Here is a 17,256-nt window from a genome sequence, read left to right as displayed (position 1 = left end):
TGAAATGCTCATTTGTATTAAAGGAAGGTTAATCTAGGCAAAATTGAAGATGGAGAAAACCTGAAGGTGGGAAAACCAACCTGGAAGCCCTGGCATTGCCCCAGATGTGACGGAATACAATCTTGAACATCCCCTCGGGGTTGGGTGGGGGGAAGGGAGGAGAAAGGGCAGCTTCAAGAGAGATGCTGAAGGAAGGCTTTACAGGAAGTGGAAGCGAACAGAGGGCAAGTAGAGATGGGAAGAATCCAAAGAAGAAATTAGGAATCCAAATGACTCTGAGATTCTTAATACCTAGGAGGGTTGTGTTAGCATTAACTCAAGTACGGAAATGTGGTGGGTGACTCACTGGGGGCTGGGGAGTGGGCTGGGGCTTGGGAATAAGATGAGTTGAGATGAGCTCATATCCCAAATGTTTTGGGTAATGCAAGAAAGCACAAGCATTCGAAAGCTGAGTTTAAATGTAGAAACATTAGAGAAAATTGAATTTTCCCAATTTAAAACAATTATCCTCTGAAATCACTATACTCTGAAATCCATCGAAGAGAAAAGATAACACTGCACAAATATAACTTATTTCACTAATAGAGAAAAAGGCCAGGATAGATAAACAAACAAACAATAAATCAGAATTATGGATAATTTTTGAAAGAATTACATTTCCTATATATTCAAATTCATACAGTAACTCCAAATAGACTATTAAAACTACTGCCTATTATATATCCTCCAAGTTGAGGCCTTAATTCTGTTTTAATAAACAGAAAACAATGAGGGAGCTGTGCATTTTCTGTAGCAAATATCTACTTCTATATAAGATGACTCATTTAGTTCAAATATTCTCTTACAGTTAATCTGTACTAATGGCCTGCTTATAGCAAATCCTTTTTTAAAAAATAATTAATTAATTAATTAATTGTGGGGGGCTGTGCTGGGTCTTCGTTGAGGTGCGCGGGCTTCTCTAGTTAGTGGTGCCCGAGCTCCAGAGAGCTGGCAGGCTCAGTAGTTGTGGTGCGCGGGCTTAGTTTCCCCGCGGCATGTAGGATCTTAGTTCCCCAACCATGGATCGAACCTGTGTACCCTGCACTGGAAGGCGGATTCTTGACCACTAGACCACCAGGGAAATCTCTGCAAATCCTTTTTTTTTTAAATGTTTTTTTATTGTGGTAAAAGTCACATAATATAAAGCATACTATTTTAACTATATTTAACTGTACAGTTCAGTGGCACTAAGTACATTCACATTGTTGTGCAACTCTCACTGTCATCCATCTCCCCGATTTTTCACTTTCCTAAACTGAAAATCTGTCATTAAACACTAACTCCCTATTCCCCCTCCCCACCCCCTACCCCCCAGCCCCTGGCATCTACCAACGTACTTTCTGACTCTATGAGATTCCACTTACACGAGGTACCTAGAATAGCAAATCCTTTTTTTTTTTTTAATTGGAGTATAATTGCTTTACAATGGTGTGTTAGTTTCTGCTTTATAACAAAGTGAATCAGTTATACATATATATATGTTCCCATATCTCTTCCCTCTTGCATCTCCCTCCCTCCCACCCTCCCTATCCCACCCCTCTAGGTGGTCACAAAGCACTGAGCTGATCTCCCTGTGCTATGCGGCTGCTTCCCACTAGCTATCTGTTTTACGTTTGGTAGTGTATATATGTCCATGCCACTCTCTCACTTTGCCCCAGCTTACCCTTCCCCCTCCCCATATCCTCAAGTCCATTCTCTAGTAGGTCTGTGTCTTTATTCTCGTCTTGCCCCTAGGTTCTTCATGACCTTTTTTTTTTTTTTTTTTTTTCTTAGATTCCATATATGGCTAGCACCCAGGCACATCTCAATCTAATGTGGTCAAATGATTACAAATTTGAACTGATGGAGCCCACATGGGTGAGGTTTTCCCACAGGAAGGTTCTGTGTCTATCTTGATCAACAGAACTTTCAAGGAGGTTATAACTCATATTGGATGGAGTAAGTGTTAAGTGTGTTGAACAGAAGGTTTTAGAGAGGTAAAATAAAAGTTGCATTTCTCTACTGTTAAAATCACAGATTGAAAAGTTAAAAAATCAGCCAAACAACTGAATTCACTGAACTGACAGTTGGTCTGGGGTCTGGAGGCAGCCACAGGAAGGCTGACTTTCTGGCCTCTTGGAACTTACATGGACATTGTGATCCAGATAGTGTTTGCTGACCTTGTCCCACTCCACAGTGCTATGTCCTGGCAGCAAAAGGTTAGCAGAAGACAGACAAGGGACAGTTAACATCAATTAATAATATCTGGTCTTGGTGACTCCATTTCCCAGATGGTTATAAAGGCTACACTGTGTAAGTCTTTGAACAAGGCAAAATATATTCTTGTTAAAAACATTATTAACAATGGCTAATTTTGTATAGGCTACAGAGGCTGTTGGAAGGAAGGCAAGCTTCTCACTGGTAACTTATTCCTTTCTGCACTTCAGAAGCAACGCTATTGTTGGAGCTAACTGAAGGCTTAGAATGCTGCCTTGGAAATAGGATAGCAATACCATTTATTGTCCAAATTGGGGCATTCTGGAGAGTGAAAGGCATGCTCTGAATAATTACTCTGGGACAACGGGCTTCACTGAGCAGACAAGGACAGATTTGGGGTCATCCTGCTTATGAAAACTTCCTTCCTTCTGAACACCAGCATCTAGAAGAATCTCGCCAGGTTTTATCTGCGGATGGTATGTGCACCATCTTAATGAACCTCCGTTCTCGGCCCTTGTAACTTTGGATCCCTGTCTTGCTCTCCACCTGCCACCATGGGACTTAATGCCTTAGAATGTTCCATTGCACCTCTCCCCATGGACCCTCCTGTGAGCACAGCTGTCTTTGTGAGTTTTCTAAGCATGCTTGCTCTCTCCATCCAGCACATCCATGGCTCTGCATCCGGCCACTGAGGGCCAGACTTGTCTACCCTAACTCCAATCCAGGGTCCTGCAAGCCCAAGGAGGGCTCCAGGGCCCCTGCTTCCCTGCACTGAGGTGTTGGGCATGACCGGGTACCCCTTCCTTCAGGAGCCTGTTTGTCCTTTGCTGTAACTCACAAGGGCTGCTTTGGTCCTATGGGGTCAGCTAAGCAAAGCTTCTGCCCACTGGTGAACTTGCCTCAGACCACAGCACCATGAGGCCTCAAGAGCATTCGTACAGCATAATAAGAATCTGTGGAGACAAAAATACTTCTTCAGAAGGGCCCAGAGGAGGGGAGCAATGGAAATTCACTGCCAAGTTTAAAGGAAGGTAGGATGCTCTTAGTAAACAGAGCTTCTGGCTGATAACTAGGGCAGTGCATGCTAGAACACGTCCCCTTCTTAGGAAAAAATGGTATTAGGATAATTACGATAGTCCCTAATTTAGATATGTCCCTTACACACTAATTGCTAGCCCTTCTTGAAGCCACAGTTCTGAGAACTTCTTTACTATCTAAGCTACAGGCTTCTTTCCTCTTCTGCCTCATTGCTGTAACCCTGCTGCTTCTGGGGAACCTACCCCATTTCTCTCCAAATGCAGGTCCCCAATGGCAAGCCAGAAGGCAAAGGAGAGGGAAAAAGGGGCTGAAGAAAGATGAAGTCCCAACTAGCTAGCCCTTCCCCACCTGGCTCCCAGGCCTTAGTACCAATCTCCAAAACCCATGGGGAGGCCAGAAGGAGGAGGTGAGAAAGGAGGTCAAGAACGTGAAATGAAGAGAGAAAGGAGGGTATACATGGGGTACCAGGTCGCTCCAGGGAGACCATGTGAACTCTCCTCAGGATGTGACAGAGGAGGATGGGGCGTCTATGATCCTTTTACCTGTCTCTGCAGGAGTCGGCCCACATCTCCTTGTTTGCTCTACTGGGCTGCCTAATGAACATTCTCCCAGCTGCAGTCTTGGGAAAGAACTGTGGTAGTGGAGTGAGAGAGAGAGAGGGAGTGTGTGTGTGTGTGTGTGTGTGTGTGTGTGTGTGTGTGTGAGTGTGTGTGTGTGTGTGTGTGAAAGAGAGAGAGAGAGAGAGAGAGTGTGTGAGTGTGTGTGTGTGAAGAGTGTGTGTGTGATGCAGGAGGGAATCTGTGGCCAGGGAGGAGGGCGGAAACACAAGTCCTACCGTCCCACAGTTCCTGCATCCTACTTTCCCTGCCTCCTTCCCTGGACTCACCCACCCTCTTCACCTTAGCACAGCCCCACATGGCTCTTGACACTACACACTCCTTCCTGGGGCAGCCATCGCCACCAGAGAGGCCTGGAACAGAAGCCAAGATCTCTTCTTGACCAGCCAAGTTAGAACTGAGTGTACTTCTGTAGAGAAACCACGTAACCCATGGAGGTAAAGGCAGAATCCACTAGTCATTCCATATGGAATTCAGACGTAATATGTGTTAAACTGGGTTTCATGGAGGAGTGACCAGCATTGCTAGCCCAGGGAATGGATGTGAAAGCTTGGGTTTGAGTCCCGGCTCCTTGGGTAGGACACCTAATCTCTCTGTGCTCAATTTCCTCACTTGCAATATGGGGATAAAAATTAAATCTACTTCATAGGATTGTGATGAGGTTAAAAGAGGTCATTTATGGATAGTACTTCACCTGCAATGTGCTAGGCACACTATATGTGCTCACTTTGTGTTGGGTATTATTATTATTACTTTATGGAGCTGATATCTAAAAGAAGTTCCTAAAGACAAGTGATTACATGTTTCCAGGTTCATCTCTCTGCCACATACATTATGCTTCATTCATATAAAACTAATTATGATTCCCTCATTTATGCAAACACGGGTGTCTATTATATGCCAGGTGATGTTCTAGGCCCTGGGGGTACGCCTGTGAGTGGAGCAGACATAGTCCTCGTTCACAAGTTCACATTCACCACAACATGGGCTCTTCCGGCCTCGATGCCTGTGCGGCGTGCCCTGAAAGGCTTGTCCACCTCTCCTGCATCTGGGAAACTCCCACTTGGGAAAAGCATATCATCTTCGAACACTTCTCTAACTTCTGTCACACAGGACCAGAAATCAAATCATTTCTTATAAAACACTGTGCATGTTGCTTATGAAGTCATTATAATGGGTTGTCATTAAAAATTTCAGCACTGATTATCTCCGTTAGCCTGTGAACCCACTGATGAGAACAGAGTGCATGTTATTCATCTTTGTAACCTGGGCAATGGCTGGGCCCACAGCTGGTACTCAAATGTTGTTAACTGACACCATCTATTATAATTTATAGGCTTATTTGTTTATGTCCCTTTTTGTGCTTCTCAGGGTCAAAAGACCATATCTTACTCATCTCTGTAGCCCCTCGCCCAGCAACAAGGGCACTTAGTAAATATTTGTGAAAATTAAGGAATACATTAACAAATGCATCTGTCTTTCATCTAGAAAAACTTAAAATCAGAGCGACTGGAGTAGATAAGTCAGAATCAGAGAAAAGACTGTCAAGAATATTTTCCAAGAAGTTTAGCTTCACTTTCAAGTATGTACAGTTAATTTGGACCAAACTGATAATCTGTTTCTAAGCCCATTAATTAATTGTCATTAATGAGTAAACGGGATTCATCTGGGATAGTGGGTCCAATTGCACATAAACGCTTGATTTTCAAAGGTCTGTGTTTACAAACATCAATGATTTCTCCTGATCAGGCTAAACAAGCGGGTCCCAGGCAGGTTCCCAAAGCGCAGGTGCGGGAACCACCAGGGAGCTGCGTGCGCCAGGGCTGCCCCTGCGGTGTCTGTACTCTGGCAGCACCACCTACAGTGGACTCGCTTATCTGTGTTTTTAAAAAAAGATGGGCAGACAGAGCTGAGAGCCACTAGGTTAAACATCTTTCTGCCACAAATTTGTTTGTCAAAGTCAGGTCAAAGTGCATTTCAGCTCTAAATGAATGGACGTTAACTGAGTTTATAGAGACGAAGTGAGTAGAGATATGGAGGTTCTTTTCATGACTTTTATGACCCTGCTTAACACAGGCCAGGGAAAGAAGAAATGGAGACAGAGGCAGCCACTTGGTCACTAATATTTAGCAAGGGCCTATTCCGTGGTCTGGCGCTGCTTGGAATGCCAGAGATAAAGTGACGTATAAGAGTGGAGGCAGGAGAAATAATTCCCCAAACCAGTATGTAAATGAGATGAGTTTAGGTACAGAGAAGGGCACTGAAGAAGAGATGGGTGGGGTGGTGATAAGGGAGATGCACTGGCCAGAGCAGGGAGGGAAGGATTCACTGAGAAGGTGATCTGAATGATGCACTGACATCTGGATGAGGGATGACACGAGGGCAGCTCACAGGGGATCTGGGGAAATGATATTCCAAGCAGAAGAAGCATCTAGTGTAACAGCCCTGAGACAGAGAACAAGCTTAGTGTGTCTGAGGGAGAAGAAGAGGGCTTCTGGGGCTGGAGAGCTTTAAATGTAGAGCACAGCAGAGGCATGACGAGGTCAGGAAGGAAGCCAGGGGCTAGCTCAGATCTGGCCTCTGTTGACCGCAGGGAGTCTTGATTTTATTCTGGTTGCAATAGGAAGCCATTGGAGGATTTGAAACAGAGGAGTGGTGCTTAAGGTTATTCTGGCTACTGTGAGTGGGCGGGGCTGAACGGGACCGATGCACGGCGTGGACTAGGGCTGATGTGGTGGAGCTGGCAAGAAGTGCAGTAGATTCCCAGGCAGAGTGGGCAGGGTCTTGCTGATGGACTGTGTGGGGTAAGCGGAACTGTGGCAGAGGGGTGACCTTGACCCCACTGTCCTTACCGAAGACCTTGAGGTGGATGGACGCATCCTGCTCGCCGGCCTTGTTCTCGGCGATGCAGACGTACTCGGCCTCGTCGTTCTTGTCCACCTTCCTGATGGTCAGCTCAGAGCTGTCGTCGCTGAAGAGGTACTTCTCATCCTCCTCATTCTCTATCTGCTCCCCGTCCCTGCAGGGCACAGAAATGTAAAGGACCGTGATTTTGACTACAGAGCTAAGAGGTTAATTTTTAATTAGTTTCCATAAAACGCGGACCGAGCTCATGGGAAAGACTGAATCTTCGCAGAAAGTTAAGACGCCAAATTGTACTTCCTCGTGATTCCTCTACCCAAACCTCCGATTCCGCCCAAGGGCTGCAAAGTGCGCCCCCCAAAATTCCAAAGAGAGCCTCTGGTTCTGCCCCACAAACTGAAAATGAAGGAATCCAATGCACACGCAAGGCAAGAGGACCTGACAGAAAAGAATCCATTCTGCACCCAGAGCTGATGCTCCCCAGCCGCCCACCCCTGTTCCCTTGAAACGCCAACACAGGACAGGGCCTGCAAGGTCTCCTCCTCCACTAGTCGGTGATAAAAAGCACGAGCCAGTTTCTTACTTTGTCCAGCTCATGGTGGGTTCTGGGAAGCCTTCGGCATCGCACACCAGGGTGACGGACTGGCCGAGGTTGGCGGTGGCATTCACTATGCTCTGTCTGGCCTGGACGGTGGGCGGCACTGAAGGAAAGAAGGACTGTCAGGGGTGGCAGGGAAAACTTGGAAGGACCCGCTGGCCTGGAGAAGAGGCACTTCCGGGAGACCCCAGGTCAGACAGTCAAGAGTCCTGGGCAGCTGCACAGTTACTGTAAGGGATCTAAACTCAGGTGTGCACTAAATAATTACTGTAAACTGGATCAATAATTCATCCACAAATGCACATTAGTACTTTTCAACAATACATAGTATTGTTATACATATAACATTATATAATATTGCTTTTCAATAATATAGATTTAGAAGCTATATTAGTATGTTTTGTTCATTTTACAATGGTATTCTATTTCCAGTAGCTATTTATCATTATATATTTTCTTCATCAATGCATACCAATCTTACAACTGCCATGATTGATGGAACTTGACTTTCAAAAGGGGGCTCTTGATGTTGGAAAAAGTTCAAAACTCCTGCTCCTAGTGATTAAATGGTTAATACCAATTTGAAATGCACCAGCTCACCAAAGAGTGACATTTCTCTGCGACTGTCACAAACAACCCTGTGCACAAACTATTTTTTACCAAAGGAATGAGAGGGGGAGAGTTTGGCAAAAAATATATATCAATATCCAAAGCAATTTAACCATGACTTACTTAATTTCTTAGTACTGACATTTCCTGTAAACATCTTGTAAATGTCAGATCGATTCCATGGGTGTGTTTATTTGACACTGAAAATTAAGATTAATAAGCCCATGGACTATGATTCTGACTGTTCTGAGGCCTGAATTGATTATAATATTTTCTTTGAAGACTGAACCAGGGGACTAACTTAACAATTACAGTAACCTCAAGGACAGTGAAGGATGAATAAGAATTTACCAGTAAGCATGGGGCAAGCTTCTAGTGTTATAAGATAATGAAGGACATTCCAGAACTGCACTAAAAGTCCCCACAGTTGAGGGAGACCCAAAGACAAGTGTGTTTAAAAACAAACAAACTAACTAACTAACAAGACAAGGCAGAGGTTGGGGGGGGGCTGTGGGTAAGGGTGGACTCAGTTGCCGTGGATGAGCCAAGGTTGTAGCGGTGGAGAAAGCAGAACAGATCTCCTCACCATTCACAATGACCTGAATGTCCTTGAAGTTGATCTCCCCGCGTGCCAGGATCCTGCCTTCACAGCGGTAAGTGCCCTCATCTGTTTTCTTGATACCCCGGATCTGGAGGTAGTTGTTGGCCAGGACTATGAATCGGACTAGAAGAGACAAGGCGCAGGTTCATCCAAGGATCAGTCAGAGGACTGGTATCTGCAGGCAGGTGGCTGAGCCTTTCCTTTTGCCTGCCTTCAGGCTTATGGGGGGGCGGGGGCTGGGAGCGGGGAGAGGCTCTAAGCTGCAATAGGAAAATGTGGCCCTGGCTCCAACATAGAGCCAAGGGCAAAAGTCTATTGGAAATCTGTCTTTTTCCTTGGAGAGAAAGTCAAGTGCTTGAACATACAAGCTATAGACATGCAACCTTTGACCTGGAAACAACATGGGGTTCTGGGACACTGGAATCTGAGTTTGGGCTAGAATGCCTCAGAAGCTGGTTTCGTGGCCCAGGGGAAAGGACAGCTGCCAGGTCTCACCATCTTTTTTCAGGATGACATCTCGGCCTTTGTGTTTCCAGATGATGGTTGGGGGGAGGGAGCTGACCACATCACACACAATCACGGCATCTTCCCCCTCCCTGAACTCCTGTGGAGTTGGTGCGTTCTTGAACATGAGCTTCTCTGGAAAAGGAGCAAGAGGAGAGTGAGGGAAAACGGCTGGTTCTCCCACAAAGATCCCTTTTCACTGGCACCATACTGCTTGGATTCGAGTCCATATATACAGTGGTACCAAAGGGGGTCCCACCCATCACTTGGCCAAAGATGCAGACAGAGAAGCTGGCACAAGGAGGGGAATATATCATCCATGTTTGGCAATTAGTGTCTATTCAAAGTGCTAAATTTATCACATGTTGTGCAGAAAAGGGTCTACAGAAGGAAAGGATTGTCTTTACCAAGGGTCTTCGCCATGTGGGATGGAGCCAATGAAACACAGTGCACAGGTAAAATGAACTGGTAGAACATTTATTCTACAACTAATAGTAGGAGCCACCAGTCCTTCCTCTGTCTCCCACTCTGTCTGGCATCCCATCCCCAGCCTGTCTACAGCAGAAAGAATTTTGAAGAACAAGACAGAAGAAAAGCAGGCTTATGGCAATAAATACTGTGACAATCAATACTGTTCCATTGGCTGTCACCCATCATTACCCTGGCCAACAGGACAGATGCATGATAACAACGTAATGAGATGCCACCTCCAGACTGGTTTCAGTGGCAATGGGAACTACCCGCTCTGAGTGGCACAGAGTGTTCAGATAATAACCCCACACACCCCACCGAGCCTTTGTACTCCATTACCAGCAGGAAAAAGTGAAATAAGAGGGGATAAACTGAAGTGTACAACAGTCAGTCAACACTTGGGGAAGGGAGAGGGGAACCCATCCTAGTCCTCTGGGAATGGTGTAATTTCAATTTAGAGAATGGAGGCCAGTGGGAGGTACCTGTGACCAGCATGAACACAGTTGTGAGTTCGGAGTTGGCCGAGGATCATTTAAAAATATACTGGAGCTCTTAGCTTGCTGCAGAAAAGACTTAGGGAAAAGGAGGAAAGGGGCCCTGTCAAGCCCTCAGTGGGTCCTCTACTCCATCCCACTCTCTTTGCTACCCATGTGCCTTCCTAGACAAAGGAGAGGACAGGGAACACAGAAGGAGGAGGAGGAGAAGGATCTTACGGAAGATCTTCACATTGACCGTGGCCTCTGACTCGGTGCCATCCTCTGCAGTGACCACGCACTTGTAAATGCCGGCATCATCGATGTTGGCATTGTAGATGGTGAGGGTGGAAGAAGAGTCATCGTTCCGCACCACCGAGATCTGCTGCTGGTTCGGGGTGAGCTTTTCTCCATTGGGGGAGAACCAGGAGATGTCTTTATCTTTGGCATCTCCTGCCACTAAAGAGGAAGAGATTATTTTCAAACCACTGATGCTGAAAAGACAACGACCCCTCCAGGGTGACAGTGGGTACTCAGTAAGAGCTACTGAGCAAGAGTTCATCAGGCTTGATGACAAGGGGGGGGATGACCATTCATGTTGGAGGTTTCTGTGTTTAATTGTTATGTCCATAACAGTATATGGAAAGAACTCAACAAACACTGGTGCTGGTATTTCTCACAGTGGTCCCATCCCTAGTGAGAGAAGAGAAGAGATACTTATTGGGGACCCACTGTGTGCCAGGCACTAAGCTAGGTGCTTATAACCTCACAGAATGGGGGGCAAAGGGAGTCAGTATAGCTGGGATCTGAGCTCAAGGCTAGCTGGTCTGAGCCAACTCATCAGCTTATTTTCCAGGGCTTAGATTACGGTCTCTGAAGTGGAAGATGAGACTCTGGCTAGTTTTGGAGTGTAGACTCCAACCACTTTCATTCCAGCATCTGCCTGCACAAACTGGCATGACTGTCATTTCAGCGCTCCCGCCTCAGAGAGGCAAATGCATCTGCCTAAATGCTGCAAAGAAGGTAGCCAGCATCGCCTCTGCATCCTTTCCCCAGGCACCTTGGGATACGGCTGCTGAGCTGTCCAGACACTGAGCTGGAACAAGGGTTCTGGGACCCCCAGACATGGCTTTGCCCTGCCTCTCTGCACAGCACCCTTCCCCAGCCCACATCCCCCGCCCTGCAAAGATGCTTAATATGGAAATGAAGCAGCCTTCCTTTCAGGGCCCATCATGTTTTCAATAAATATGGCTATTTGCAAGATGTGCTATGGGCTCCACGGCTGCATGTTCAGATCATTTCAATTGCTGTAGTGAAGGCAAAGCTGGAAGGAACACATCCAGCGGCCACCAGCCGCCTCATCTGGTGCAAATCATGACAGCATTTCAAGGCCCCTCCCTGCCGAAAGCGGCTTGCTCAATGTCAGTTTACACCTAGCTCAGCTCTTTCCTGGTCCTTTCATGTTCCAAATCCCAGGCATCTCACATACAGAGACTCCAAAGCCTCATATGAAGCCTTTCCTCTGCAGGACATTTATGGATAATTAGCTGAGCTGTGGAAACAGGGGCATATTTTCTAAACAAAAGACAAGGACACCAGGTCTGACAAATTCTGATCTCTCGTTGGGGCAATGGGACAGAATATTGGAATCCACTAGAGAGCTGGGAAACCCAGGGCACCTGTCCTCACAGCAAAAAGAGGTACTGGTACTCAGTTTTCTTTCAGGCACTTTTTAGGCCTTCTTGGATTTTCCTGCTCTGGGGGATTCTAATAATCCATACACTGACCCACTGAAGCATTCTTTCTGCACCAGCCCTGCTCTCCAGTGTCATTCATGGGACTCTGGATGTACACAGCGCAGGGGGTCTGGGGGCTGTGCTGACTTTCCTAAGAAAATCCCTAGACCTCCTCCATCACGAAGCAGAAGTCCACACAGCATATTTCGCTGTCCTGGGGCAGCCTTGGTAAGGGAAGGAAGGGGGTCTGAGCACTCCCCTGGCTCTCTGGTCACCCTGAGAGCCTGCCACAGGGTGACCCGAGATTCCAGGCACACTGAGATCCGCCGGGCAGACACAGCCGCTGGCTCTGCTCTGAGGGGTGGGTTTCCTGAAATGCAGTGTGACACGGGCACTTGCCTTGGCATAGGAAGAATTTGGACTCTCCGACGCTGATTTCCCCTTGGCTGGGAACAATATCCACCTGCAGAGAAACTGAAAAAGACAATGTCCACTTTAAACACACGTTTGGATTTCTGAGACAGAAACCAGAGCTTTGATTCAAAAACAGTCTCCCCGCTCACATCAAGAAAGAGTGAAGACAGGAAGTTGTTTGGGTTTTGAGAACTTGTCACCAGAGTTCCTCATGCCGAGGCCAGGAGTGGACGGGGTCCAGGCCATTCCCTGTGGAATGGGAATATCCTCTATCAGACCGTGCAGGGTCCCCTGGAAGATCTGGGGGTGACCTCTTTGCTAAACGTTTCTGACCCCTTGAGAAGGCTTAAAGTCCTGCTCCAAACAGCAGCACGTCTGGGATGCACGGAAACAGCAGCCCAGCCAGTTCCATGTGGGTCATCAACCTGCAGCATCCCCACAGCTCTGTTAAGAGGGAAGCCTGCCGCTCCACAACCCTGCACAGGGCTTCCTGCCACCTCCCCACACCACGGAGCTTGACCACTACGGGGAAGGATTCAACGTGAAGATCCAAACTGATTCTGAAGCAGGGGAGGCCCAGCAAACACTCACCTTACCTCACAACTCTAGGGCCAATACACCTCTTTGCAGAAGAGGAGACAGCAATCAAACATCGTCACCCCGAGTAGTCAGTCAACTCTTCTGACATGCTGGAGTCTGTGCCCTGCGGCCCCCTGAATCTCTTGGCTACTGCACTGCAATATTGCAATATCTATATGCTCCACTCCACCCATAAGACAAAATACATTGCACCGGATCTCACAGATTCCTGTATTCATGGAGTTCCTCACTGATCTGCTTAGAGCAGATAACTGTTCCTCATGAAAATATACTCTTAGGGTAGGAAAAATGCTGTTATTCATTGGGATTCAACTTCCTTCTGCCTTTCCTCCTCTTAGGTGAAGTAAATCTGCAAGCTAAAGGCTAAGGGACATTTGGTTCAATGCGTGTAGCTTCTCAAAGCCGGTATGAAGGAGGGGCCTGGACAAAATAGACCGAGTAATAGAGACTCAGCTAGCCATTCCTTCTAACAGCCATTTTCTCTTCACAGTAGAACGGAGGGAATGTTCGTTGCCATGGTGATAGCCTTGCAGAGCTGCTGTGGGTCTCAGTCTGCACTCATTTGATGAAGAAGCAACCATGGTTGTGCTCAATGGAACAGAGGGATCAAAGGGCCTGCTTGGGCGGGGAAGGGGGAGCATGGGGGCAACTCAGCTATCAGGGGCGCAACCTTCCTAACTGTCCTACAGACAAAGCAGCCCACGGAAAAACCCAGCAGAGGCTGCAGAGAAAGGGATGGTTCGGTGGGGCAGGAACGGAACAGGGGAGGAGTGAGGGTCATGGTGAGGAATCGGGAACAGGCTGGGAGAGGATCCTGAGGGCTCCACTGTGAGAATACGAAGTGGGAGTCCAGAGACTTCCAAATGCTGGTTCAGAAGAAGTAGTATAGTAACTGCAGGGCAGCCTGTCTCTCCCTCGGTCAGTTTGCTGCTGATGACTCATTTGGGGCCGAGGATGGAATTCTTCCTGAGAGCAGTGAAATGTCTTCCCCTGCCTTTCCTGAATTTCACCCGTAGTGCACAGAGCTGCAATGGAATATAATGCCGGGGCCACGGCACCCGGGGGGGCAGAAGTGCCCGGCGGTGGCAGGTTTCTCCCATCACTCTCTTCTGGATGGAGTCAGGGCCACTGAGTTCTAACCTGAGGGAGCAGAAGGGGTCCCAACCATCACCATGTCCTGCCTCCTGATTTTCCAGATCAGAAAAGAGAGGTAAAGTGACTTCCCTAAGGTCACATCTAGTGAGGACCAGGGTGGCCCCAGAGCCCAGGCCACCTGGTTCCCAGGTAAGTGCTCTTTCCATTACGTAAGGCCGTCTCTGTGAGTAGGGGACAAAATGTTTCCACTCAGTTTAACAAATAATCCTGCCAACCTGAGGAACAACCTTCAGATGCACATCCCCTAAGAGAACAGAGCAAGCCCACAGTATTTGGGGGAGCACGGGGCCCTATAGCGAGGGCTACAGGCCAGTGTCATCCATCTTAAGGCCAACCAGGACCTTTGCGTCCCTGTCTGTGGCTCCCATTCCATGGAACAACCGGCCTATGAAGCCCAGAAGCTGCGCCGATGCCATCTGTCACCTAAGTAATGGTCCTTTCTGGAGTTTACCGGGGCATTCTTTAGAGAATTAGAGACATATTTTTGCCTGGAAAGTTCACTGGCCCATATGCTGTGTATTAGCAGCCAGCTTCAACATATGGATCCTGTGACTCTCACAGAGCCCTTACTGCTTTGAGAAGGATTTTCTTATCCCAAGTGAAAAAACAGACTTCATTTTTTTCAGCTCTTTTCAAACAGAACATGACTCTCAAGAGGGAGGAGAACACGGCAAGGCTGAAAAGTTTCCATACTCAAATGTGGCCTATCTTTGGACCAAGGAGAGAAGTGAGAAATAAGAATTACAAAGGAACTCCCGGCTTCACCAGATCCCATGAACACATTTATCATCACAGAGATTTTTTAAAGAAGAGATATCCATTTAGACGCCTGACCTTTTGCACACATGGAAAAGATAGTGATTTCTCCTTCTAGACGCCAGTCAAAGCCAGGTCAGAGGAACCCCAGACTCTCTGAAAAGTCAACGCTTGGACGTTTTCCACCGAAGCACAATGGCTGATTATTCTTCCCCAAATGCAAAACCTTGAATTATTAGGTTTAATAACGGTAAGTGGAAATCCTGCTCCAAACCCCAAACTCTTTCCCTTCACTTCTTGTGGCCTTTTCCTTTATTACTGTATTAGTCCTCTCACTGCTCCCAATAAAAATTCCTGCCTCGACTTTCACCTTTCTCCAGTTGCAAATATAACTGAAATTTCCTCACCAGGCCTACCTCAGACCCTTTAGAGCAACTATGAAAAACACTTCTCCCAGAAAAAGTATCTCATTTCTTGCTTTGCAGAAACATTCTCTGCAGAAACACAGTGTGTCATCTTAGATACATCCAAAGACACACGCTTATAAACACAGGTAGTTGGACCTGGCTGGGACCCAAGGGCAGGCTTTCAGTGTCCTTCCCTAAGGACTCATCCCCAAGGCCTCTGGCAGCCAGTTCACACTTTCTGGTTTACAAAGCACACTTTGTTACTTCACCTGAGGCTCACGACAATTCTGGGGTATAAAAAGGCTGATACTATAGTCCCCATTCTACAAAAGAGGGAATCAAAGCTCAGGGAAATGAAATAACTTGCCCAGGGCAACTCAGCTAATAAGTAGTAAAGTCAAGATTAAAAGTCATCTAATTTTAAGGCTCCAGCTCTTCCCCCTGCACTCCATAACTACCACTAATCTTTTCTTGGCCTCCTAATGGGCTTATTATTGTTATTACCTATTAGTTACCATTTGCTCTCTTTCTAAATTATGGGCTAGAAAGAGCAGAGTGTACAAACATCTTATTATCAAGTTGCTGCCATCATTTCTACTCTGGTTAATTATAACTGGCCTCTGTTCACAGATAACCATAGCATTATAATTCCCATTTTACAGATGGGGAAGTGAAGGCTCAGAGCCCTAAGTAATGGTAACAGTGGGGTCAAGATTCAAAGCCAGGTCAAATGCATCAAAGCCCCAGCCATTTCTCCCACACTGTTATATCCCTTGTGAACAGACAGAAAAAGCTTCCCCTGAGAATGGAATGAGTCCCTTCTCCATGTCTCATTGAAAAAGTAAAATAACCCCGTGAGAGATGTATATGTTTCAAAATGTGTTTTCTACTTAAATGTATTTTTTAAAAAGTAATGCCTTGTTCTGAAAGATATGCCAACTTGTTTAGCAAACAGCTTCAGGTTGAGGTAGAAATTTTGTGATTCCCAACTCCCTAGCAGAAGCAAGCTGTGAAGTCTCAGTTGCTGAGAAAAAGGAATTAAAATTTCAGTTCTAAAGGTGCTAAGGCACTTATCAGAAGAGGTGGGATCTTACCAAATCAAAGCAACAGAAAAAAATTCTTCTGATTTCAAAAAGGAACTCATAGATTTCATCTGAGTCAGGAACTTCTTGCAGCAGTTTAATTTTACTGTTCTTTTCAGATTCTTATGTGCTTGAGGAAGTAGGAGCTGAAAGCAGAAAGTGAGCCCAGGTCTCTCCCATGGCTAATTGACAGTACCTTCTTGTTAAATGGTTATAAAGACACTGGTTCCTGAGGAAGACAGACTGCAGAGATGCAGCAGACCCAGGGCCAAGGTAGGTGCACCTGCCGACCATGTTCTGGTCACCAATTTAAGAGATGTGTGAACGACAGAGGATTAATCGGATCAATGACTATGCATCAGATAAAGAGATTTTCCAAAACCTATTTAATAACGGCTAAGAAGTTTTGAAAAAGGCATCAAAGTCTAGTTCTACATTTATTTTGTCGGCTATTGTTCTAGAAATGAGCCTTAAATATCACTATACTTAACCACTTTAATGGAGACTTATTTTTTATTTTTCAAAGTATACTAAAGTGTCTTTCATTTGACGGTTCTGTGGGAAATCCAGATGCTGGAACCAGGAGCGTGATAACCGAGGCACCCCCGCTTGCCTAGACAGTCTGCCCTCATTGTTAGCAAAGTACTCGAGGGAAGATAAAGGGCAATTTCACTGATAAACCAAAGAAACGCAATGAATGTAAAACTGAGACTCAAATGGCAGTCCTGTAGAGTGGGGAAGGCCATGGACTCTGGGCCAACCCTCAGCTCTACCACTTCCTAGCCAAGTGTAATCTTGGCCAAGTTATGCCTTTTTCCTAATCTGTAAAACGGGGAAAAACAGAACCCTTATCATAGGGCTGTTGGAAAGATTAAATGAATTAATACATGTAGAATAGTCTCTGGCACATAATACACATTTTATACTTGTGTATTATTATTATTAATAAGCCTCTATCAACAACCCTTCCCAAGGAAATTATTTTGGTTACGATTTTTGAGAGAAGCTATGTTTCCCTTTATGGTTTTAAATAAAGTAAACTTCCTGAATGATCCATGTGTTGGTCAGGTGGACCGATTCCACTCTCTACATTACTTG

The 17,256-nt window shown here is 46.2% G+C and overlaps 1 protein-coding gene across 16 annotated transcripts in view; it reads right to left on the bottom strand.

Annotated features, from left to right (window-relative positions):
• LOC132370449 (neural cell adhesion molecule 1) overlaps positions 1 to 17,256 on the bottom strand; it is a 309,440-nt gene that overhangs the window by 51,627 nt on the left and 240,557 nt on the right. For all 16 annotated transcript variants that reach the window (XM_059930462.1, XM_059930463.1, XM_059930466.1 and 13 more), the window contains exons 2-7: positions 12,144 to 12,218; positions 10,249 to 10,467; positions 9,056 to 9,199; positions 8,546 to 8,683; positions 7,336 to 7,453; positions 6,743 to 6,909 (exon numbers count right to left, since the gene is read on the bottom strand). In XM_059930462.1, coding sequence (XP_059786445.1) covers positions 6,743 to 6,909; positions 7,336 to 7,453; positions 8,546 to 8,683; positions 9,056 to 9,199; positions 10,249 to 10,467; positions 12,144 to 12,218 — 861 coding nt within the window. The remainder of the gene's footprint in view (positions 1 to 6,742; positions 6,910 to 7,335; positions 7,454 to 8,545; positions 8,684 to 9,055; positions 9,200 to 10,248; positions 10,468 to 12,143; positions 12,219 to 17,256) is intronic.

Source organism: Balaenoptera ricei, chromosome 8, assembly GCF_028023285.1.
Source record: "Balaenoptera ricei isolate mBalRic1 chromosome 8, mBalRic1.hap2, whole genome shotgun sequence".
Classification (NCBI taxonomy): Eukaryota; Metazoa; Chordata; class Mammalia; order Artiodactyla; family Balaenopteridae; genus Balaenoptera; species Balaenoptera ricei.
This window is presented reverse-complemented; position numbering and strand designations above follow the sequence as displayed.